Source organism: Castor canadensis, chromosome 7 (assembly GCF_047511655.1).
Source record: "Castor canadensis chromosome 7, mCasCan1.hap1v2, whole genome shotgun sequence".
Taxonomy (NCBI): domain Eukaryota; kingdom Metazoa; phylum Chordata; class Mammalia; order Rodentia; family Castoridae; genus Castor; species Castor canadensis.
In genome coordinates, this window is record NC_133392.1 from 162,548,302 (window position 1) to 162,572,580 (window position 24,279).

Consider the following 24,279-nt stretch of genomic DNA (forward strand, 5'->3'; position numbering starts at 1 on the left):
TAGCAAGCACAAAGCCCTGAGTTCAAACTCTAAAATGACAATTTGAAGTGTTAACATTTTCAAGGAAGAGGATGATGCATGTGAAACTCCTATAGCTTAGCCACACAGTATGGCTTGTTTCACATTATGGCTGTGGAGCTGACTGGAAGGGACAGCTGTTGCCACTGTCCAGCATATCAAGACAGGATTGAAGTGTATCTCATCTGCTGGGGGATCGCTCTTAGCTCAGTACTGTTTCTGCTGAAAGCATCACTTTGGCGGCATTAAAGAGCTGAGCCATTGTTAGTCAGGAACTCTTTCTTAAATACTTGGCTATACATCAGTAATTTTGATTTTCCACCAGCAGAAGTGAGCCTGAAAGATTGAGGCTCATTAGCTGCTATCCCTGGGGACCTTGTCTGTGGGAATTCCTGAGGGAGTAGGACTGAATGTATAGCATAGGGATGGAAACCTTGTTGAACTGAAACTGAATTCATATATTGACTTATTTTGTCAGTATATGTATATGACATATGTCATATGCTGACTTATTTTTTTTTGTTTTTGTTGCCTCTTTTTTATAAACTAGCCTAGATTGCTAGCAATTTTGCCATTTCCCTTTCCCTTTCAGGAATTGTCTACTCATATGTACAGACTATGGATAGGAAATGTAAATTTCCCATACAAGAAATATCTTTTGATCCAGGGCAGTGGAGCTCATCTGTAATCCCAGATCCTAGGAGCTAATGTAGGAAGACCACCTAGCCTGACGAGTTTGGGACTGGCCAGGGCAATAGAGGGAGATCCCCATCTCAAAAAAAAAAATGTTGAATTTTTTTTTTTTTTGGTGGTATTGGAGTTTGAACTTCAGGGCTTCACACTTGCCAGGCAGGTGCTCTACTGCTTGAGGTACACCTCCAGCCCGGAAAAAAATCTTTTTAATAAGTGGAGCAGTCTGTTTTAATAAAGAATCACATAATGCACCATTTGAAGTATGTAGTCTATAGTTCGTAGAATTACTCTGTCATTCATAATTTCATTTATTTATTAACTTTTTGCAGTTCTGGAGATTTAACCAGGACCTTGCACACTCTAAGCAAGCACTCATCACTGGTAGGACATTTTTATCATCCCCAAAAGCACTCAGCAGTTGCTTCCCATTCCCCCAGCCTCTGACGACTACTAGTGTGCTGGTGGACTTGCCTGTTGAGAACCTTTCACGTAAGTGGACTCATTTAACACGGAGCCTCTGTGATGAGGTACTTCATCATGATATTCTCAAGGTCCCTCCACACTTGAGCATGTATCAAACTGTTCTTGGGTGTAAAAATTTGCCCCTTGACCTTATTTTAACTATGCTTTACCTTAGAGTCATTTTGAATACAGCGTGACCAGGAACTTTGTGTCACCAAGTAGCTTCATCCTGTATGCGCTGGTTCCACTGATGAAGGCTTCCTGATTTTTTTCCTTTGTTTTATGCTAGCACAAGTTTCCACAGTTGAGCAGACTCATCTAGTTATCTCAAGCTTGCTGAAACACATTTGGTGAAGAGATGAGTTTTTGTTTTTAAGTGTCTTACCTAATGAAGTGTCCCTGGACTCAGAGCGTTGGGAGTGTGTTTGTTCTTCATTGTCTGATGCTGTACATTTGGGCCCAGATGGACCAGTTCAGAGCTGGTGCAGTTTGTTCACAAGACACATTACAAAGGTTTTTTTTTTTTCTTTTTTGATACTGGGGTTTGAACTCAGGGCCTACACCTTGTGTCACTCTACCAGCCCCTTTTTTGTGATGGTTTTTTCCAAGATAAGGTCTTGCGAACTATCTGCCTGGGCTGGCTTTGAACCGCCATCCTAATCTCTGCCTCCTGCATAGCTAGGATTACAGGCATGAGCCACCAGCGCCCAGTTTATATTTATGTGTTGGTGGTACTGGGGTGTGAACTCGGCCTCATGCTTGCTAGGTAGGCACTCTGCCAACCTACAAAAGTTTTTTTGTGAATTTGATTTGTGAGTTTAAAGCCATTCAATAGATAATTGCCTTTTTTTTTTTTTTTTTTTTTTGCTGTACTGGCCTTTGAACTCTGGGCTCTTGCTTGCTAGGCAGGTGAGCCACACATCCAGCCCTTTTTTGTGTGGGGTATTTCAAGATAGGGTGAGATAGGGTCTCAGGAACTATTTGCCTGTAACTGGCTTTAAACTGAAGTCTTACAGATTTCTACCTCTTGTGTAACTAGGATTGATTTTGAATTACAAAGCCAAATGTTCCTTCAGCATTTCATCTGAAATGTAAGTAGAGCTTTCCTGGGTCTGCTTAGACACCCTGCTGCAGGTTAAGCCTGAGTCTGAGGTCTCCAGTGCACTCTTCCTCAGTTCAGATTTTTTTTTTTGTTAACTATTCATTTATTCATGTTCATCCTCTTAACTCACGTTTTTGGGCCTGAGTTAACTTATATGTTACCCTTTTCACTATGTACATTTTTTAACCTTGGGAGTAAAAGGTAATTATTTATGAGGCTTCAAATTGCCTCAGTCTTTTGGCCCCCATCCTGGGGACTGTTGGTGTACACATGGCAGCTGTGTGTATGGGTCCCTTCTTTCTCTGGTGTTCCATGTCATCACTGGATTTGTTAGCAAGGACCAGTGGGTTTTTCTGGAAACTTATGTTTTGGCAGGGTCTCACCAGATTCTTGTTTCGGGCTAATCTCATTATTCTTTAGATAGCCAGTGGTCTCCAGACTCCTGCTCTTGAGAATACTGCTTTTAATGCAGACATAGCAGCTCTGGTTTCTATTTTAGCCATACTCTGCCATCATGCACGTTCTGGCAAGTTCCCCCTTTAGCTCTGGATTCTTATCTTGTTTTCCTCTGATTGGTAGCAGTGTTTTTTTAAAAAGTTTTCTGGAAATGGTGTTTGCTTAACAAATGAGTGTGTTCTTAAGCCAGACACCAATTCCCAAAGAAAGTCTCATCTAATTTTGCCAGTGTATCTGTTTTGAGGTTTTAGAAAAGCACTCATGCCTAAAGTATTAAGGTCAGAGTGGTAATTGTCATATCCAAGAGGTGTTTGCTTGCTTATCTCATTGATCAGTACTCAATGATTGGACAGTGCTCATTTGCTGAGATAACTGCTGGGATCCCTCAAGAGTCTTGAGCTATGCTGGCCATGCCCATTGGTTTGAGTCCCGATCAGGGCTTATGACTCACCTGGTCAGTGGTGAGATGCTGTCCACCAAGTACAGAGTTGTGCTGAAGATGAGAAATCTGAGAACCTCTGGGAGCTGCTCTAGAATGTCCTTCCCTCAGTTATCTGCCCACTGCAGATAGCACTGGCCCTTCCCTTCCCTCATGGCCAGGCGCTGCTGCTGAGGTTACAGGGGTAGGGCTGCCATAGCCATGGGCAGATCACTGCTGTGCCCCTCCAGCATTCCTGATCATCCAAGCCACATTCAACAGTTACTTGTATCACTTTTAGTGGTTGCCTGGGAACATGGACTGACAAAGCTCTATCCTGACTCTCAAGATCTGAACTTTGAAGGCACTAATAGCATAACCATGGGGCAGTGGTTTGGTGTCTGGTGTCTCCTGTGTCCCATGACCACAGAAAGGTGGTCAGTCCCTGCACGATTCCTGTGTGTCCTCATCATTCACTTAGCCACGGGAAATTCTGACCAATAAGATGGCAGCTGGCCTTCCCTCATGGAGCTTGTCTGGTAGAGTAGGGGGGCAGATGGAGTCTTGGTCATTTCCTTGGTTTCCTCTTCCTTGATGGCTGAGTTCTGTTTCGACTTGCTGTGGGGGAGAGGAGGCAGTATAGACCCTTGGGGACAGGGAATGCCCTCTGGGGAAAAAGTGGCTCCTAGGACAGGAAATGCCTTTGGGAAATTTGGAAGTGAGTAGAGAGATGTTAGGAGCTGCAGTGGTCGGGGAGGACCTGGAGTTGGGGGAACTCAAGCTTGATGCCAGCTGAGCCATATGGTTGCTTTGATGTCCCAGTAACTGGACACAGACCTACTGTATTCAGCATGGCTTCTCCATGTGATTTGGTGGGCCAGAATGTGGTTCCTTATGCCAGCTGCAGCATCTTGGCTTTGCCTGGGTGCTCCTCTTCCAGACCCAGTGATGTAGCTCAGACTTATAGTGCTTGCTTGATGTGCAAAAAGGACTCTGGGATCGATCCTCAGTACTAAGGGAAAAAATGTGTACTTGAGTGTCCAACTTTTAAGAATGTTGTCCCTCCCAATACAATTACTGAGGAATCTGGAGGTCTATGTAGAGTTGCCACGAACCTTAGCATCTCCTTAATGGTGTGGTGCAGGCAGCTATACCTTGTCCTAATCCTTTGCTGCACTCCATTACTCACCATTATCTCCAAAGGAATAAAAAATTTAAATCCATAGGGAGAAGCTGTTACCAAGGCATGTTTCTGGCAGAGTGCCAATGGCTCAAGCCTGTAATCCTAGCTACTTGGGAGGCTAAGATAATAGTTTGAGGCCAACCCTGGGGGAATAGTTGGCGACTCCATCGCAAAAAAAAAAAAAAAAAAAGCCAAATATCCTGGAGGTGTGGCTCTAGTGGTAGAGCACCTACTTTGTGAATGAACATCTTAGGTGCAAAGCTCTGAGTTCAAAACCCAGTCCCACCAAAAAAGGAGGGGGCTGGGATGTAGCTCAGTGGTAAAGCGCTTGCCTAGCATGCACAAGCCCTTGGGTTAGATTAGTTGCTTGGCGCCTCCAGGTTTCTTAGGGGCCTTATTCTTTGGGGGTAGGCAGGTATGTGGAAGACAGCCATAACTGGGGATGGCAAACAGTCACTTACTCTTACTCCCTCATGCCAGAGTTTAGCTTGGTTGTCTCATGGTTTGGCATGTCTTCTCTAACTAGCCTCTCTCTGGTCTTATTTTCTTCAAAGGCCCTTACTGCTCCCACTCAGAATCCCTGGACTTGGTGCCTCCTCTCCTTTTGATATTGCCCAGGTGGTCCTTGGGAAGATCCTCCCGGGAACTGGTCTGGTGACTCTTGGGCTTTGGGAGTAAGGCTACCTCCCCTTTCTGTAGGCACTTGAGTTTTGTGCATGTGGCATTGTCTTGACATTGTCCCAAAAAATGTGCTTGGTGACATTCTTCAGACAGTGGAGCATTTGTGGGGATAGCCAGGTGATAGCCTCCCATTCACTGTAGGCTGTGTCTAGTCATGTTAACATGTTTTGACTTAAAAGGCTAACTGAAAAATCAGTTGCTTAGTAAGGCACCTGTTATTTTGCTTCACTAAACTAGAATCTCCTAGCGGGGAAACAATCCATGTTTCTTCCTTGGAACCACAGTGTGCAGCTAGTCCCTGCAGTGGTCCAGCTCTGCTGAGAGCCCCTGAGACTGAGTACAGACCCATCCCAGCTGACAGGAAGCTGCATAGCTAAGGTAGGATTCCTTATGTCTACCCAGATGTTAGTGTGACAAGGCGGTGTGCCTCTGCCTCTTGAATATTGACTTATAGGTGTGCACACCTGCATGTTTATTTTGAATCCTCATGGTTTTGATTTTGGTTTTTGGTGGCACTAGGGTTTGAACTCAGTGTCTTATGCTTGCTAGGTAGGTGCTCTTATCACTTGAGCCACTCTGCCAGCCCTTTTTTGTAATGGGTGTTTTGGACATACAGTCTCACACACTATTAGCCCACCACTAGCTTAGAATCGTCATCCTCCTGATCTCTCCTTCCTGAGTAGCTGGGATTATAGGTGTGAACCACCAGAGCCCAGCTGAGGCATCATGTTTTTTTATGCTAACCCCAAACAGGGCTAGATAGCTGAAATAAGACACTGAGACTAGAGGTATTTTCCATGTATTTTTCTTTGTTTTTGTTTTTTGAGACAAGGTCTTATTATGCAGCCCAGCTGGCCTTGAACTGACCATCATACTGTCTCAGACTCCTGACTGCTGGGTCTGTAAGTGTTCTTGTGCCACCACACCAGCTTATCGCTGTATTTTCTTTATTTTTTTATTTTTTAAATACTGTTTTTATTTACTTTTGCGATAGTGGGGTTTGAACTCAAGGCCTTGTATTTGCTAGGCACACTCTCTACCACTTAAGCCAGCCATTACCCCCATTTTCTTTATTTTTATATCGTTGACTTATTTGGCCAATTTCTTTGTTAAGAAATTGCCTTTTCCTGAACTTCCATACAGATCTAATAAGTAGTCTTTTATTTGTTTGGACATGTAGTAGTCTGCCATTTTTATTATTTAAAAGTTAACTAGGGGTTGGGGTTATAGCTTAGTGGTAGAATGCATGCTAGGCCCTGGGTTCAATATCTAGCACTAAAACCCAAAAATTTTACCAAACCTTTTTTTTTGTTTTTGTACAGGGTCTCTGTTTTGCCAAGGCTGGCTTGGAATTCATAGGCTCAAACCCTCCTCCCACCTCAGTCTTCCAAATAGCTGGGACAACAGTGATACAGTGACACATCTAATCTAATCAAATAGTGTTTTATGGTATGTTTATATTTGTAAAAATGATCTTGGAGTCAGATCATTTAATCTTCAGGATGAATTAAGTGAAGGATGAATTAAGAAACTATACTTATCCCCCAGGGCAGCTTCGGTCACTTGCAGGCAAATGCCCCTGCCTTGGTGCTGTGAGGTAGGGGCTGGGGATGGGTGTCTGGTACAATCCAAGTGCTGAAATAGACACCAGGACCTTCCACGCAGGCCTTATCAGTCACCAGAACGCACATTCCTCAGGAGACACCACATTCAAGAACAGAGCCCACTGGGATTATATGCCTATAATACAGCTACTGGAGTCTGGAGGGAGGAGGATGGCAAGCTTGAGACCAGCCTGGGGAAAAATGAAGGAAGACCTTGTCTCAAAAACAAAACATAAAAGATCAGAGCTCAAGGCTGGTTCCTGCTCTTTGACCTTGGTGACCAAACCTCCAGATTCCTGTGAAGGGGGCAGCAAGTGAAGGATCCTAGGACTCCGCCTGTAATCTATTGAGAACCACTGGGGAGAAGGCTTCCTTTGAAAGATAGGTCCCAGTATAGATGAGCACAGACAGATGTGATTGTGAGAGTTCCGAGACTTGGCACTGCTATGCTGTGTCCACTGTGGCCAAGTTGGGACTGGTGGCCGCTCTCACTTTCCAAAACACCAGTCACATGAAACAGTTTGCATAGCACCAGCTTGGAATTAGTCTATGGGCCAGTTAATTAGAACTTCCTATGGGAAGTCACCTGGTGAGGTAAGGGACTAACTTTCTATTGTTCAGTGAAGAGTCAGGCTTTTGGCCTTCCCACATCTGACAGATGTCTGGGAAAGGCCATTGGAAACCACAGTGAGACACTACTGGCACATGTGCTGGGGAGCACAGTTGTCATTCTCACAGCCCCTCCTATGTGCACTGGGGTGGGGCAGGTCATTTCCATACAGTGGATATCCACAATGGGTGCGTTGTTCATGTGAAGTCAGAATCCAGACTTGGAGTCTGTTGCAGATCAGATCAAGAAGAGAAACTTGGTGGGAACAGCTGCACTTCTCTTACAGCCACCTGGCTTGAGGTAGGCACAGCAGCAATTGCCAACCTCCCCCCTCCCTACCCCCCCACACCTTGCCCTTTGGCTCGCACAGCTAGAACTACATGGGAATTCCTTTGGGGATGTCAGTTCAGGATATATGCCTTGGGAAACTGAGTTTAATAGCATTTTGGTGTGATATTTACACATATATATAGACTGATTCAGGTGATAGTCGTCTTCTGCCTTCCAATTATGTTTTGCTGATTTTAGCCTAATAAAAACAGCTTTGCTGGCACTTGCAATTTGGGAATAAATTGTTACCAGCAATTCTGCTTTGAATTACACTCCCATTTCCCTTTGCTGCTTGTGAGACCCTCCACCACCCCAGGCCTGTGTCCTTCAGGGTTGTACCGTAGCTGCCAGAGGCCTTTTTTTTTTTTGAGGTACGGGGGTTTGAACTCAGGGCCTATACCTTGAGCCACTCCACCAGCCCGTTTTTGTGTTGAGATTTTTTGAGATAGGGTCTTTCCTGGGATGACTTTGAATCACTATCCTCCTGATCTCTGCCTCCTGAGTCACTAGCATTACAAGTGTGAGCCACCAGCACCTGGCCGGGCAGAGGCTTTTAGAGCTATGGATCACATGCTTGAAATGACTATGCTGCCTGAGAGATTTAGTCTAATTTTCGTTTTTCTTTTTCCACCTAACCAAACCTTCCTGACAGTGTTGTTTGTGCTTCCTGCAGCCTGCACTTTCAACCAACAATCTGTGTGGCTGCTGTTCTCTGGGACTCATTGTATGCACAGTACTGTGCTCTGTGGGACACCAGTCCTCATCAACCCTGCAGGGAGCACTTGTGAGTCTGAGATCCAGCCTGTGCTTCAGTGGTTGTTTGGAGATATGGCCATTTACTTAACCTGAAATTGTCCTGCAAGGTCCCCATGGAGCAACTTGATCAGCTCCCTTCACGTCAGAATACAGGAGTGAGCAATTCAGCCCACACAGGCTTCTACACGTAGCACACACTCACTGCTTGGTAAACTAGAGGTTGATACTTGTGGTCCATGGGTTTGCTTGCTTAGTGAGCTCTGGTAAGGTTGATGGTGTTGACATTGAGCCCTAAGAGTTTTGTTGAGACATGATTGAGGACAGTGGCAACCATTTCTCAGTTGAGTCTTTGGAATCTTCTTCCCCAGGAGGGGGTTGAGTTACCACTTAGGAATTCTGCGTGTGTGTGTGTGTGTGTGTGTTTGTGTTTGTGTTTCTGGGACTTTAACTTGGGATCTTAGGCTTGCTAAGCAGGCAGTCTACCACTTGAGCCACTCCAGTTCCAATTTTGAGAACTATTTGCCAGGGGCTGGCATTGAACATCAGTTCTCCTGATCTCTGCCTCCTGAGTAGCTAGCTAGGATTACAGGTGTGGGCCACTGGCGCCTGGCAGGAATTCTGCTTTGTGCCTTATTTCCAGCTTGATCAAACTTGTAATTAGAAGTAAAATTGTAGGACTCAAAGAAATGAATAAGTGCTGTAAGTTCTCTGTCCTTAACCTTGGGGTGGAAAGGCAGGTGTGGGGAGTGGCCTTTTTGGTACAGCCCTGCAGACTTGGCATGGTACTCACTTAGGCAGCTATAGGCCACATAAGATTTGGATTTGTAAGCCAGGTACCAGTGGCTCATGCCTGTGATTCTAGGTACTTGGGAGGCTGAGAACTGTGGTTGAAGGCCACTTTGGGCAAATAGTTTGAGAGACCCTATCTCCAAAATAATCAGACCAGAAATGTACTAGAGGTGTGGCTCAAGTGGTAGAGTTGTCTGCTTTGCAAGCACAAAGCCCTGAGTTCAAACCCCAGTTCTACCAAAAAAAACCAGAAATAAGTAAATAAATAATTAAAAATTGGATTTGTTACCAAAGCAGAAAAGTGAAAAGTCTAATTAGTTGTGGTTGAGTTTGAGGGATGGTGACCTATGCTGACTAGACTGGGTGAGGGTGTTCCACAGCAGGTACCTGACCTAACTCAACCTTGGACAGTTTGGCTTGGAGGCAGGTGGAAGGCCCCCATAGCTGTGGGGTGCTGGGAGTCTGCACCTCCCAGTAGGTGGGGTGATACAGGCATGTTTATTTGATAGTGGCTGAGTGGAGGGGATCATTGGTTGGGTGTTCCACTGATGAACTATAAAGCCTCAGTGAGTGGCTGGGCTGTTGTACAGTTCCTATCCTGTGTACATCTTCTCTTTCTCCAAAGATGGTTGCTTGATTTCCTCACTCTCCTTGTACTTTCTTGACTCTTTGTCCTCCAAGATCAGCCTTCCTACAGCTGTCTCTACTGTGAGTGTTACTGCCACAGAAGGAACTGCCAAGCTTCACCGGCCAGTGAACTCCAGGGAGAAGTCGAGCATCATCCTGTGCTGGTGCAGATTCCTGCACAGAGCAAGTGCAGGTTCCTTACCCCAGGACCTACATATGCTTCAGGGCTAGCATTTCCCTGCCAGGCATTCTGAGGAGGGTCCTCTGCTCTGGGGAGGTGGGAAGGACAGTTCCTCATGGATGGCCAGGACAGTTGGCTCTGCTCCCACATGATGGGATGGGTACCATCTTCTGCCAAGCACACAAGGGCCCATAATTGGTGTCCAGAGGTAGACTGTGGAAGTAGCTTCTCTTTGGAAAGTTCCTTGAGCTTGAAAAAAAAAGTCTTCTTGGTGGCAGTGGGTCTTTTTGGTAAACTCAGAGTCTCACATGTGCTAGGTAGGCACTCTACCACCTGAGCCATGCCCCCAGTCTACCTTTTGCTTTTTTTAGGTTCTAGAGATGGGGGGGGTCTCCCTAACCCCCCTCCCCCACTGCTGGCCTCAAATCATAATCCTCTAGATCTTCACTTCCCGAGTAGCTGGGCTTGAAGGCGTGAGCCACTAGACAGGCACACTACCTCTTGAACCACTCTGTCCTGAGCAAATTACAGCTCCAGTGTTTCTGTTCCCCTAGATCTCTGTTCCATGTCATGTAGTGTTCAGAGAATTCAGAGGTGTTGAAGAATACATGCTTTTCATGGGCAGGAAAGCTTGGCTTATTTCTCTGAAAGTGAGGGCACAAAGAACTTTAGGGGGGTTATGTTTTTTTGTTGATACGGTTTTTGGCAGTACTGGGGTTTGAACTCAGCCTTGTACTTGTTGGCAAGGGTGCTACCACTTGAGCCACTCTGCCAACCTGAGTTTATTTTTTTACTCTGCCTAGGTAGAGCCACACCACAACCCTAGAGTTTTTAAATGATCCTCCAAATCCAGGGCTTTCTGGAGCACCCTCATTGTGAACCTGGTACGAGCCTAGCTCCCCACCTCGGTGGATGGGGGAGGTCCCTCTCTAAAAGCTGCCAGGCACCTGAGGGAAGGGTGTGGGAGCCATGCTACCTATTCAGGGGAGAGTCAAAATTGGTTCCTGTTGGCTCATTTATGAACAGATGTAGGCTGAACCCCAGGGGCTGGACTGACTTAATAGAACTAAACTGTGACTAATTTGGTTCCTGTTCTCTCAGCCTTCCAGAAAGCATGCAAGAAGCTTGGTGCTGGTGGCTCATGTCTATAATCCTAGCTACTCAGGATACAGAAATCAGGAGTATTGTGGTTCAAAGCCAGCCTGGACAAATAGTTACGAGACCCTATCTCAGAAATACCCAACACAAAAAAGGGCTGGCAGAGTGGCTCAAATGGTAGAGCACCTGCCTAGCAGGCCTGAGACTTTTTGAATTCAAACCTAGTACTGCCAAAATAAATGCAAGGCTTTGCTAGGAGACCCAAGATTTGGTCTGGAGCATCCCCTCTCCATACCTAGTGAACAGCAGTTCCAGCCTTGTAAGGGTCTCTTTCTCACTGACACCAGGGACCACGTAGTTGACTACTTACTAACTGCTCTGGTGCTAACAATGTAGCAGCAGAGGTGTGGGTCTTGGGAGAGTGGGCTCTGCCTACTAGGTTCACCTGCACACCCCCGTCTGGCCTTGGATCTCCCTCGGAATCGGCTCTTTTAGCCAGTTTTCTCAGCCTGGTCGTGAGAGTTTCTTAGAAGTGTGTTAACTTCAGGTAAGATGCCAGCATGCTTGATGTTTCCTGCCTTTGTTAGTTGGTCCTTAAATGTGGTCATTCAGATACAGACTCTGTTCAGGCAAGGGGGTGACTGTACAGTGGAGACAAGGCCTTGCTGGTCAGAGCTATCCCATGACCGTATCTCTGGAAGCACTCTGGCCCCTGGACTCTGGTGGTAAGGAGTGTAAAGTGGGATCTCCTGCTTCCCTGGCTGTCACATGGCTCAGGGTTCTGGGCCCTGCCTTTGTGTCCACCATCCTACTGCCCATGTTGTCCTTGGTGGGATTAGTGTTGAATCTGTGACTAAATGCTATGCTTTGTGGGCCCAGCCATTACCAACTGGGTACCTCTTCAGTCAGGAGATGTTTGTGTCTCCATCTTTCCCCAGCTCACAGGTTGACAGGGTGTGCTCTGCTCTCCCTGCACTGGTTTTTGGAGTGGGTGGGTCTCTATTGAGTCTTAGCAGCTTGCACTTCGCTTCAGCCTCATCTTTTATTCTAATAAAGTCTTTGTCTTGGCTGTGTGTGAGTTCTCACCAGTGGCCTGCTCTGCTGCTTTGCATCTTCATCTGTACTTTTCTTGCCCTTGTTTGATGTGAAATGAGAATTTAGGTGGGACTTTGAATCAAATGTGGGTCAGATTTGGATCACATTCCTAAGGGCTCCTTCACAGTCCTCTCACACGACTTCCAAACCTTGGCTCCACCTGGTAAGGACTTTGACTTAACATGGCTTATTTGCCAGGAAACAGCCTGAAAAGATCACAAATGTCTAATTTCCTGATAAGTAAATAAGGCTTCCTCTTTGATACCTAACTTACGTGTTTTCTCCTTAGTTACATCAAGCTTAATTTTGTTCATTGTCTGATCTGTGTAAATAGTTGAGAATTAAGTAAATGGGGAGGAGGTCTGTAAGGGCCCAGTAGACCTGTGGTCAGGCCAGGCAGAGGAGCTGGCCCAGGATATCCGGAGACACTGGAGCAAAGCCATGATGGTCAGGGTGGCAGGTCTCAGAGCTCCATCTACCTAGGATTCAGAGCCCAGTGGCAGAGCCCAGGACTGAGACTCACCAGGACAAGCTTACCATGGACCCTACAGCCATTCCTGACCCCCAGGCCCTGACTGGACTCCTGCTATGAGTTGCACCAAGCCATAGGGTTGAACCTTTCTTACGCTCATTTCTTTCCATAGGATCTTGACTCTGAAACTTTGAAGGTCTCAGTTCTGCAAAATGAGCCTAGATGCAGTAGCAAAATTCCTTTCTTGGGCAGCAGGGAGGTACCATGTGTCAGGGAGATGTAATTCAGGGTGATGAGTAGATAAGGATGCAGGAACCAGAAATGCCTGACCGCTCATGGTCAAGAGTCTTTAACTGCTTCGATTGACCACTTGATGCATTCCAAAAGCTGTCCCTACTGTCTGGAAGATAGGAACTATATTTTAAGTAGTATGAGTTTGTTTAAATAAGTTGACATAAAAGTATCAGAATGCCTAAATCTAGGGCTGAGTATGTGGTTCAGTGACAATAGCCACCTAGAGTGCACAATACCCTGTTCAGTTGCTAGCTCCAAAAAATAGTTCCTGAATAGTCTGTTCCCCTGAAGCAATGGAATGCTTGTCTGACTGGAGATCCCTTACACTATGGGGCTCTTTGGGGACTTGGTATCTCTAGGGAGGTGTGCCCTTCCTTGTGGACTCTGAGGGCTAGCACCCATTGGAGGTGGCTCTTGTAGCCCCTTCAGGGCTGCTGGGCCTGAACATATCCACACTGCCTATCCACTTGGGCTCAGCTGGCCTCTGGATATATTCAGGTGTTGCCACGCCCTCCTCAGACCCTGCCTTTCAGTTAAACTGCAGCTTCTGCCTGTGGGCCATCTTGGTTTGACATTGTCATTGAAGGTTTTCCAGGCTTTTTTTTTTTTTTTTGATACTAGGGTTTGAACTCAGGGCCTCATGCATGCTAGACAGGTTTACTCTACCATTCGGACGGCTCCACCAGCCCTTCTTCGTGAAGGGTTATTCAAGATACGATCTCATGAGCTATTTGCCCAGTGCTGGCTTTGAACCCTGATCCTCCTGATCTTTGCTGCCTGGGTAGCTGGGGTTACAGGAATAAGCCACTGGCCTTATTTTTTCCAGGCCTTCTTACTACTGAAGTTCCTTTAGAAAACACTGGGTTTCCCAAATTTTCTTTCCTGCTGTCACTGAGCTGGATTTGGGACTTGGTTCTAGGTAGCCTCATCTTTGCTGAAGGGCTCTGGTTTCAGAGGAAGCTGATGCTTCATATTGCACTTGGACAAGGCATAGACAGTAAAAGGGGCAAAGATTCTTTAACTCATGCTGGAAAAGGAGCAGGCACTAGATCTCTGCCTCCCATCAGAGATACAGGCAGCATTTTAGGGCAGTTTGGGACCAGTCTACTGGGCCTGGGTCATCTCAGGGGGACCAGGGCTCCAAAAGGAGTCAGCATGAGTAGGTCTCTGGGCCTCGTGTAAGGGCAGTTGTGACCCTGCCTCTGCCAGGGCCCAAGGTTGGGATGTCCATGCTGACCTGTAGGGGCCATGACACAGGCAACAAAAAGCTTCTTATCTAAAGCTCCTTAACTGTGGTGTTCAGCTATACACAGAATGGCATTTTACATATGTTGGACAGAAATAAGAGAATCAAGCCCCGGCCAGAAAGATTCCAGAATTGCAAGGACCTGTTTGATCTGATCCTCACTTGTGAAGAGAGAGTCTATGACCAGGTGGTGGAAGGTGAGAGCTGCCAGTGGGTCCTGGGTGTGACAGTAGAGGGAGGAGAGAGCACCTCCTTTGGCCAAACCTGGAGTGTAGAGACCTCTCGTCCTGGGGCTGGGAAGAGTAGGCAGAGGACCTGGGAGTGGGCAGGGCAGATGTCTGAGGCCTTTCTGCTGGTGAGTTCACCAGACAGGACCACCTTTGTGCCATTCCCAGTCTCATGGTCTTCATGGTGTGCTGTGCATATGAACCGAGCATGTAGAAAGTGCTATTGATCCCAAAGGCATCAATACCTCAGACTGGCAAGATGTTCAAGGTGGGCGTGTTGCTCATAGTGTTCATTGAGGTTTCCTTAAACCACGGCCTTTATCTTTTTCAGAGGAAGGTCAGGGGCCTGGTTGGATGCTTGGTCCCCAGTCTTGGTCCCAAAACACCAGAGTTCAGGAACATTTAAGGCCAGCTAGGGGCAGACAGGCAGGGGCTGGGGCTGTACTGCATCTCCCACCTGCTGTTGGATTTCAGAACCTCTGATGTTGTGTCATTTTTGTCACAATCAGATCTGAATTCCAGAGAACAGGAGACCTGCCAGCCAGTGCACGTGGTCAACGTGGACATCCAGGACAACCATGAAGAGGCTACCTTGGGGGCATTCCTCATCTGTGAGCTCTGCCAGTGTGTGAGTGTCTGACCTTCTGGGCCAAAGCAGTCCCATGTGGCAAAGTGGCCAAGACCCTCTCCTCTTGTACAGGTTGGGGTAGGGCTTTCCCCTGCTATTTGCAGCAGTTCATAGCCAGATCCAGTCAAACACTGGTATGCAAGTACAGACAAGTGTGAGTCCAATAATGATTGGCTTTGCTTAAAGAGCCCTCCCTGGTTTTTTGGTTTGTCTGGTGAAGCTGGTGTGTAAGGCCAGCCAGCCAGCTCTGTGTGTCCACCAAGATCCTCCAGGTCTTCACCCAGCTCTTCTGTGGTAGAGACAACTAGCAGAGCAAGTGGCAACCCTTCCTGGGGCCCCCAGAGGCCACATGTGCAGACAGGGCTTTGTGTCCTCTTCATCCTCTGGATTTGTCCTTGCTTCTGTTCTTCCCTGAGGGGACCCTCTGCTGGGGTGGAGGGAGAAATGGGCATGTGCCTTGCCCTGCCGTTTGCCTTTGGGATCTGTCTTTAGGTTAGGTGATTGTGAGGGACAAAAATGAAAAAAATTGTGACTTAGCTAAGACAGAGCAGTAGTTGGGCAGATCTGGACTAGTGGAGAAGTTTTCTGTGTGGGGCCCAGAGTCCTGCTCTTCTAAATGCTTTGTTCAGCATAGCTTCCATTCCTGTGTGTTTCATGGTACAGTGTGGCTGCTAACTAAAGCTTTAGTTTTTAAGCCTGTGATCTGGCTACATCACACAGGAGAAAGGGCCACAGAGGAAGACATGTCCAGGTTGTAACTTTGCTGGGGCCACTCCTTGCTCAGAGGCATTGTGTGCCAGCCCAGGCTGGGACCAAGAGGACTGGGAACACAACCACACCAGGGAAAGTGTGCAGGAGTCACCCCAGCCTCACTCTAGAGGGGATCACTGTTAACACCTGGCCACATCAGAGGCTCTCACAACCCAGAGGGAGGCCACACCTCACAGTGCACAGGACACCCCACCACAGAATACGGCCAGCTTCCTCACTGGACAGCTTTGGGCCAGTGCCTATACCTTTTTTTTGGCGAATTGGGGCTTGAATTCAGGGACCTCGTGCTTGCTTGGCAGGAACTCTACCACTTGAATCACTCCACCAGTCCAAACCTGTATCTTTCTGTGTTCCACTGTGCTTGATTGCAGGCTACAAACAACATTGGTGAGGGTTCCATGTACCTGTTCTCAGTTCTCAGGTGTCCAGAGTCTGGTCCTCCCCTTCACATCCAGCTCTACTGTACAATATGGGGCTCTGTAGTGGTCAGTGTGGAGGTCTAGTGCCCACCCCCTCCACAGCAAACATCCCTCTGTCCTGGAGGCCTGGCTTGGCCCCAAGCACACTTTACCTGCAGGAGGCAAGACTCAGCTCTGGGCAGGGGTAGGGGAGGAGCATACCAGCACCTCAGGACTCTGCTCTTCCTCTAGATCCAGCACACAGAGGACATGGAGAATGAGATTGATGAGCTGCTGCAGGAGTTCGAGGAAAAGAGTGGCCGGGCCTTTCTGCATACTGTCTGTTTCTACTGAGCTGCCCTAAGGGGCACCTTGCCGGCCGCCCTGCACAGCCACCTTCTGGAGCCCTTTCGTTAATGCATTTTCCCTCCTGAAACTTGTTTTTACTCCTAGGTGTTGTGCCAGTGGATGGTGGTAGTACCCCAATGTAATATACGTATGGAATGAGGAGTATACAAAAATGTCAGGTTAAAAACCATTGTTCTCAACCAAAAGCAAAAAAGACGGTTTACCCCATGGCCCCCCTAGTGTGTGCCTGTGGTTGGCCTGTCTGGCCCTTTTCTCCCCAATTTAACTGTACAAATGTTTAAATAAAGCAATGGGCTGTATCTTATTAGGAAAGAACCTGGAATTGCCTAATAAATAGATCTGCTGATTGTCTTTGCTTTGTACTGAATTCCTGGCCTGTCTTCCTCTTACAAAAGGGGAGGGGTGTGTTGGCACCATGCCACCATCAGAGAGGCAAGGGTTGGAGGCAGGGCTGGTGCCCTGCATCCAGGGCCTGTGCTGCCTATAACAGGAGGCTGACCCTCCCTAGTTGCTGAATGCAGGCAAGAAGGGGCCTCCTGTGGAGCCATTCCTGAGGCTAGGGGCAGTTTTTCTTGGTGTCAAGGCTGTTCCCCAAGTAGCCTTCAGGTGACCCTCCTAGTTCCCAAGGAACTGAAGGGAGAAATGCCTTGCTACATGGCACAGGAGTTAGGACACAGCAGGCTCCTGTGCTGTTGGTTCTGTGCCTCATGGTGGACTGTGGGCCAGGGTTTGGGGACCCATTGCCTGAACCCCAACATTGGGCAGCCAGACCAGGACCATGGAACATGGGGCCTCTTGGACTTCAAGCTGCCCCCATCAGCACCTCCACCCCTTCAGGAAGCCCAGGTTAAGGGTGGCCCTGCTGGCCTTTCTGGTTACCACCACCCCATCGCTGCCTCCCACCGTGCCCTCCTACCTCTGGCCATGCAGTCATGGCTCTGCCTCCCTGGCTTCTCTGACCTTGTAGGCCCTCCATGGGTGATAATTCCTTGCTGGAAGAGGCTGGTGCTGACCGCCTGTCCTGCCGCCCTCACTAGGACCTGGGGTCCAGGAAGAGGGGCCTTGTGCAGAGAAGTGGGACAGGGCTGACCATCGTGTCCTTTGGGTCAGGTTGGAATTGCGTCCAGCAGCGCTGGACAGGCGACTGGGGCCGGGACTGGTGAGGTGGCACGTGGAGCTGGGTTGGGGTCCTAGCCGGGCGCCACTGGGGTGGGACTTGGGCAGACTGGACCTTGGACGTTGGCGCCAGCCGGAGAAGTCTATCCTGGGAGGAGAAGGGAGGAGGGAGGAGAGAGGAGGAAGAGGGAGGGGAGGAGGGAGGAGACGAGGGAGGAGATGAGGGAGGAGGGAGGTGGGAGGAGATGAGGGAGGAGGAAGGAGATGAGGGAGGAGGGAGGTGGGAGGAGATGAGGGAGGAGGGAGGGGGGAGGAGAGGAGGGAGGGAGGAGGAAGAGGGAGGAGACGAGGGAGGGAGGAGGGAGGAGACGGGGGAGGCAGGGAGGAGGGAGGAGGAGGGAGGGGAGGAGAGGAGGGAGGAGATGAGGAGGAGGGAGGAGGAGGGAGGAGAGGAGGGAGGAGGAAGGAGACAAGAGGGGAGGGAGGGGGAGGGAGGAGAGGAGGAGGGAGGGAGGAGGAGGGAGGAGGGGAGGGAGGAGGGAGGAGGTTGGAGGAGGAGGGAGGGAGGAGGAGGGGGAGGGAGGGGGAGGGAGGAGAGGAGGGGGGAGGGAGGAGAGGAGGGAGGAGGGAGGAGGAAGAGGGAGGAGACGAGGGAGGAGGTTGGAGGAGGAGGGAGGGAGGAGGAGGGGGGAGGGAGGGGGAGGGAGGAGGAGGGGGGAGGGAGGAGGAGGGGGGAGGGAGGGGGAGGGAGGAGGAGGGGGGAGGGAGGGGGAGGGAGGAGAGGAGGGAGGAGGGAGGAGAGGAGGGAGGAGAGGAGGGAGGGGAAGGGAGGAGAGGAGGGAGGAGACGAGGGAAGAGGGAGGAGGAGGGGGAGGGAGGAGGAGGGGGGAGGGGAGGGAAGAGGGAGGAGAGGAAGGAAGAGGGAGGAGGAAGAGGGAGGAGACGAGGGAGGAGGGAGGAGGCCGCCGCGCCGTCCGCGCGGAGCCGGGCGCAGGGAGGACCCGAGGGCGGAGCGGAGCGCGGCTGGCGGCGGGCGGCCGAGCGACCCCACAGCGGCCCCCGCGTCCCTGCCGGTCCCCGCCCGCGCCTGGTTCTGGGGCCCGCGGCAGCGCGGCGGGCGGGAGCTGACCTCTGCGGAGGCGGCGGGGGCTCAGCATCGGGCCGGGGCCGGGGGGGCGCCGGGGCCGGGGGGCGGCGCTCCGGCCCGGCCCGGCCCCGCCCGATGTCCATGAGCGCGAACACCATGATCTTCATGATTCTGGGGGCGTCGATCGTGATGGTGAGCGGAGGGGCTTCCCGCGCGCGCCCCCTGCTCCCGCCGCCCGCGCGCGCGCCTCCCCCACCTCGGCGCCTTGTTTACCGGCCCGCGCGGCCTGCGCTGCCCTCCGCGGCTGCCCCGCGCTCCCCTGCCCGGCTGCCCCGCGCTCCCCTGCCCGGCTGTCCTGCGCTCCCCGGCCCCGGCTACGCGGCCCCCTCCCCTGCTGCCTTGCGCTCTCCCCCATCCCTGCTGCCCTGCGCTGCCCTCTCCGGCACCCACCCGGCCCGGCCCACTGCTCTCTGACCGGTCATGGGCTCTTGCAGGCCATCGCGTGTTTGATGGACATGAACGCGCTGCTGGACCGATTCCACAACTACATCCTCCCGCACTTGCGGGGCGAGGACCGCGTCTGCCACTGCAACTGTGGCCGGTGAGTGCGCCCCGGCCCCGGCCCCGGGCACGACACGCGTGGTCACACTTGTGCAGCGGGGCCCACTGTGCCCGGCCAACCCGCTCAAGCTGGGCCGCAAAGCCGCGCTAGGGGGGGGGGGGGCTGCCTGCCTCCGCCTGCCAGGTGCTGGGGGGAGGGGCCCCCAACAGGAGCCCCAGTGCTGGCCAGCTGTCCTCAGGAGGGAGCCATACCTGAGTCGGTTAGCTGCCAGGTAGTGGCAGAATGGGCCTTCAGGCCTCCTGGGCCAGGGCCTGGAGGGGAGACAGCAGCAGTCCCGCGTGGTGGCCACAGTGGACGCTTGGCCTCGGAGGGGTCATGCCTAGGGCAGTAGAGGCTTACCTGTGGTTGGGGGTCCTCCCTGGGCCTCCTGTGAGTACAGGACAGGCAAGTGCATAAGGTCAAGTTTGGAAGGGCCTACCTTGTGGGGCACCTGCCACAGCCTCCTTCATTGTGGAGTGGAGGAACCAAAGCAGGGAGTGGGACTGGGGTTTGTTCAAGGTCACCGTTTGCTCCACCACACCCACCAGGCGACCTCCTCTTTTGTGCATGTGTAGTGGTGGAGTCTTCCTGGCCATGCATGTTTGTATGTCCATGTACGAAATAAACATCTTCTCATGAGCCGCGCATGTGTGTACCGTCTGTGCATATACATGTGCGTACACACAGCGCACGCACACAACCGCATGCACTCATCCTAAAGACACCCTCATGCCGTGCCCGTTTTCCCTGCTGGACAGACCAGGAGGAAGCGGGTGGAGGCTTTAGAGGATAGACTTGTCCAAGGTCACACAGCTAGTAAAGGATGAGAGCACAAACCCCAGAACCTCTGTGCCTCACCCTACCCCACAGTCCTGTTCCAGGAGTCTGTGCACACATGGGAGCGCAGGGTGTGCGAGTCTGGGCAGTTGCATGCCTCCTAGGTGTGTTTTATGGCTCTGGGTGCAGACAGGTGTGTTGCACAACACAAGCATTAGAGCAGGTAGAGAGGGAGGTGTACCATTACCCTCACCTGTGCTGGGCATGGGAGAGTTTGCTGGGTGGCCACACGTTTCCAGAGAGCCCTGTGTTCCTGCCTAGTGTACACGACCCTTATGGCATTTCTAAAGGCTCGGGGGAGGTACTGCACCTGGGGCCATGCCTGTGGCGGGCCCTGAGCCCCTCCTGGAGTGGACGGTGTACACCCACTAGACCGGGACTCCAGCCACATAAGCATTAGGAATGCACACTCAACGTGTGGACCCTTGCATTGTGACCAGCACCCTGAAGGTTCACCTGGGCACCGGGCGTGTTTTCAGAGTGCGTTTGCACAGGGTATGTCTGTACATCTCATGTAGCATCCAGAGGATGTGTGAACGTGTGTGGAATAGGGACCGTAGGTGGAAGCTGCAGCAAGGCCTGTGTGCGCAGAAACATGGCCAGGCACACCCCAATGTGGACAGAGCGTTTCTGCGTGTGTCTCTATATGTACGTGCTTTGTACACATCTCTACATACCGGATATGTGAGTTCATTGTACAAAGTACTCTTGTATATTGACAACATATATGTGTATGCAAAGTACACATATATAAGACAATATACAGCTCCGTGTGCTCGGGGGGGTCACAGCCTCTGCATGGTGCAGCGACTGTTTGGAGACTGTTTGGAGACATGGGATATCTGCATACATCATGCACACACACATCGCCACGACAAATTTCACCCGTGTGTACACAGTGCGTGCAGAACAAGTGTGTACATGTGTCTGCCTTGTACATGCTTATCCACAGAACTGAGATGGAGGACACATGTATACTAACGCCTCAGCACGCATGTAAGCAGGCAGCATCTGTGTCTGCAAACATCCATACACATGTCACAGGGTCCTGCAGAGGGTGGCTGTGTGCGAAGGTGAAGGAATGTACATCCGTGCGTGACGCGTGCCATGCTGGTCCAGAGTATACACAGTGTATGGATGTAGGACTTGCGGGGCCCGTGTCCACAGTATACACGCTGTGTCCTGTGCATGTGGCCGGCGTGTATACATGACATGCATTGGACCTCAGGTGGTCACATGCAGCATGTGTGGCACAGGCAGGACACATGTATGTACACATACAGACATATGTGTGCACACAGCATATCCTGCTTCCATCTGTGAGACCTGGGCCCCCACCCCCAGGGGCTGGACTTGGTCTTAAGAGGAGACCCAATCTAGGAAGGGAGGAGTAGCTGCTGAAGCCCGGGCCAGCAATGGGGGCAGAAGTCATGACTTGATTCCCTGGAGTCCTGATGACCCCACCCCCCCACCCTTCATAGTTGGGGTCCCTGCCTCCCCTGCCTGCAGGGTGCCTGGGGGCATTTTTGGCTTCCTTGGCAACTTGATCTTGGCGTTTCCTGCCAGGCCACCTGTGTGTTGGGGACAGTCTTGAGGATAACTCTGGTGCCCAGGCTTGGTGGGACCTATCTTGGCCAGTGCTCACGTGTGGCTGGTGGGGACAGCTAACAGGTCTAGAAGATCTTCCTTTCCTGGGGGGAGGGGGCTGGCACGGGTGCATATTCTGTGCAATGATGAGCACTTGATGAGATGAGTGACAGCTGCCAAGTGTGAGTCTCAATCACACCACACCAACCGGTGGAGGGCTGGCAGCCCAAGCTTTGCCCCCTGGCACTGGCCACCCTGTGGACAAGGGGGTTGGTCCCCAGGAAGATTAGGCGTGAAGAAGGGTCAGGACAGGGGCTGCCCTCTCCTTGTTGCTTCTGGCCGTGAGGTTGGAGAGGAAGGCATCCAGTGGCCTCTGCTGCGCCCAGGGACATCAGCAAGGTGGCAGCAAGGCCCTGGGTGGGAAGAACAAGTTGGCTTTCACGTGAGGGAAGGTCCCTCTGAGCAGGGGGTGCTGAGGGTCGGCTGCAGGCAGGCAGAGGTACCGCCTTCACACTGAGGGGAGGAGGGGCAGGTTTGAGGAGAGGAGCTATTTTGGGCGTGCTTTTGAGGTGTCTGTGGATCCCACGTGGAGACACAGGCAGCTGGAGTTCCAGCAGACATGAAGGGTGGTGGGGAGGGGGCTCAGGGAGCAGGGGGTCAGGAGTGGTGACCACACGGTGAGAGGACTCTGGATGGCCAGGAGAAGGGATGAAGCAAGGCCTCCTTCCTGCTGCCCTGGGGCATTCAGTCCCCTCAACAGGGCCACTCCCCCTAGAACTGTGGAGACTGGAGAGCTCTGGAGGAGGTATCCAGTCAGCTGCAGGAACAGGGCAAGCACCCAGAGAGGGCTCTTGCGGGAGCACAGGGCCGCCTGAGGTGAGCCAGGGCCTGGAGGCTTTGGTGGCCTGGGCCTGGACAACTCTTGAAGAGCCCAGGGAGGGGAGGCTGAGCGGCCTGGAATGGCAGGTAGGCGGTCAGGACCACGGGGGGTGCTTAGACACAGGAAAAGGGCCTAGTATGTGACCAGCTTGGAGAGCTGGGAACGGTGAGTAGGCAGTGGGGGAAGAGAACAGCTGCTAGAGTCCCAAAGACTTCCGGCACTGAGTTGGGCAGGGGAGGCACAAGGTAGAGCCAGAGGCTCATGGAAGGCTGCTCGTGGGGCCTTCCCGCCTGGCTTCTAGAGCCCCGGCAGACCCCCTGGCCAGCAGGTGGTCTGCGATCCCTGCTGCAGGGCCCTGAGGAAGGAGAGAGGTGCTGGCACAGGTGCACACAACCAGCCCTGCTGTCTTCCTGGACTTCCCTTCTGGTTTCCTGGCTGTGGCTTCCATCTGCCCTGGCAGTTTCCTTGCTAGGTTGCCTGGCCCTGGGGGGCCCAATGCCCTCTTCCCTATAGGAGTCATGTCACCTGCCTCGGGTCCCCAGCCTGCCAATGACGGACCTGGGGAAGGCCAGGCAGGGGTTTGGCGGGAGAGGTGCCAGCCCGCCCTGCCGCCCGCAGGCACCACATACACTACGTGATCCCATACGACGGGGACCAGTCGGTGGTGGACGCCTCCGAAAACTACTTTGTGACGGACAATGTGACCAAGCAGGAGATCGACCTCATGCTGGGGCTGTTGCTGGGTTTCTGCATCAGCTGGTTCCTGGTGTGGATGGACGGCGTCCTGCACTGCGCCGTGCGTGCCTGGAGGGCAGGTCGGCGCTACGGTGAGTGCTTCGTGCCCATGGCGGGGACGTCCCTGGCCTATCCCAGTTCCCTAACTACCCTGTGTCCTGCAGATGGCTCTTGGACCTGGCTGCCCAAGCTGTGCAGTCTGCGGGAGCTGGGCCGGCGGCCACACAGGCCCTTCGAGGAGCCGGCAGGAAACATGGTGCACGTGAAGCAGAAGCTCTACCACAATGGCCACCCCAGCCCGCGGCACCTGTGAGCCGCGCACAGGACTCTAGGGGCTGCTGTGCAGGCGCAAAAGGGACCTCGTGGACGCCCACCTGGCAGGAAGGGACTGCAGCCTTGGGCCCAGGGTTATCCTGGGCTGTGGCTGGCTGGGCTGTGGCTGGTGGGCAAGTCCAGCAGAAGGTGCTGTCTCTTCTTTTTATAAAGGGGGTTGGGTGGGGGCTGGGGTGGGGATGGCCGCTGAGCCTCAGGGGCAGCAGCCTGGCCTAAACTGGCAGGCAGGACATAAAAGCAGGCTCTGCCCAGAGGTGCTGAGGCCAGGGAGTGGCAGGTCCTCAGTGGGGCAGGCCTGGCGCCTCATGTGATCAAAAGCCACCTGTTGTCCATCAGCACGTCTGTGTCTGGAGGGGAGGGAGGCGCCAGGGTCGGCGCTCATCTGCACACGGGAGCATGTGCATGGGGCATGTGGACTGGAGGGTGGGAGTAGAGGGGCAGGTTCTTGGCAGCAATAAGGACCTGGTGGCCCCAGGCTCCCAAGCCTCACTGTGAAGCCCACCCTGCCTGGCCAGTAAATTCTCCCGAAAGCTCCAGCCTTTGCCTCTTCCATTACTTCAACCCCAGGGGCTGCACAGGCCCCTTGAGCCACCCC

General features: G+C 51.8%; 2 protein-coding genes across 2 annotated transcripts in view; both read left to right on the forward strand.

Moving 5' to 3' along the window:
- Window positions 1-16,859, forward strand: part of Ssu72 (SSU72 homolog, RNA polymerase II CTD phosphatase) — a 31,239-nt gene extending 14,380 nt beyond the window's left edge. The window contains exons 3-5 of the mRNA XM_074081599.1: window positions 14,173-14,312; window positions 14,852-14,970; window positions 16,392-16,859. Coding sequence (XP_073937700.1) covers window positions 14,173-14,312; window positions 14,852-14,970; window positions 16,392-16,493 — 361 coding nt within the window. The 3' untranslated portion in view covers window positions 16,494-16,859. The remainder of the gene's footprint in view (window positions 1-14,172; window positions 14,313-14,851; window positions 14,971-16,391) is intronic.
- Window positions 16,860-18,770: 1,911 nt separating this feature from the next.
- On the forward strand, window positions 18,771-24,220 carry Tmem240 (transmembrane protein 240). Its single transcript, XM_020155582.2, has 4 exons — window positions 18,771-18,903; window positions 19,206-19,312; window positions 23,235-23,443; window positions 23,516-24,220. The coding sequence occupies exons 1-4, from the start codon at window positions 18,847-18,849 to the stop codon at window positions 23,662-23,664; spliced, it is 522 nt and encodes a 173-aa protein (XP_020011171.1). The 5' UTR covers window positions 18,771-18,846; the 3' UTR covers window positions 23,665-24,220.
- The last annotated feature ends 59 nt before the right edge of the window (window positions 24,221-24,279 follow it).

Coding starts and splice junctions, on each gene's coding strand:
- Tmem240 (XM_020155582.2), top strand. CDS start 18,847: ATGTCCATGAGCGCGAACACCATGATCTTCATGATTCTGGGGGCGTCG. Junction 18,904..19,205: donor TGGGGGCGTCGATCGTGATG/GTGAGCGGAGGG, acceptor GGGCTCTTGCAG/GCCATCGCGTGTTTGATGGA. Junction 23,444..23,515: donor GAGGGCAGGTCGGCGCTACG/GTGAGTGCTTCG, acceptor TGTGTCCTGCAG/ATGGCTCTTGGACCTGGCTG.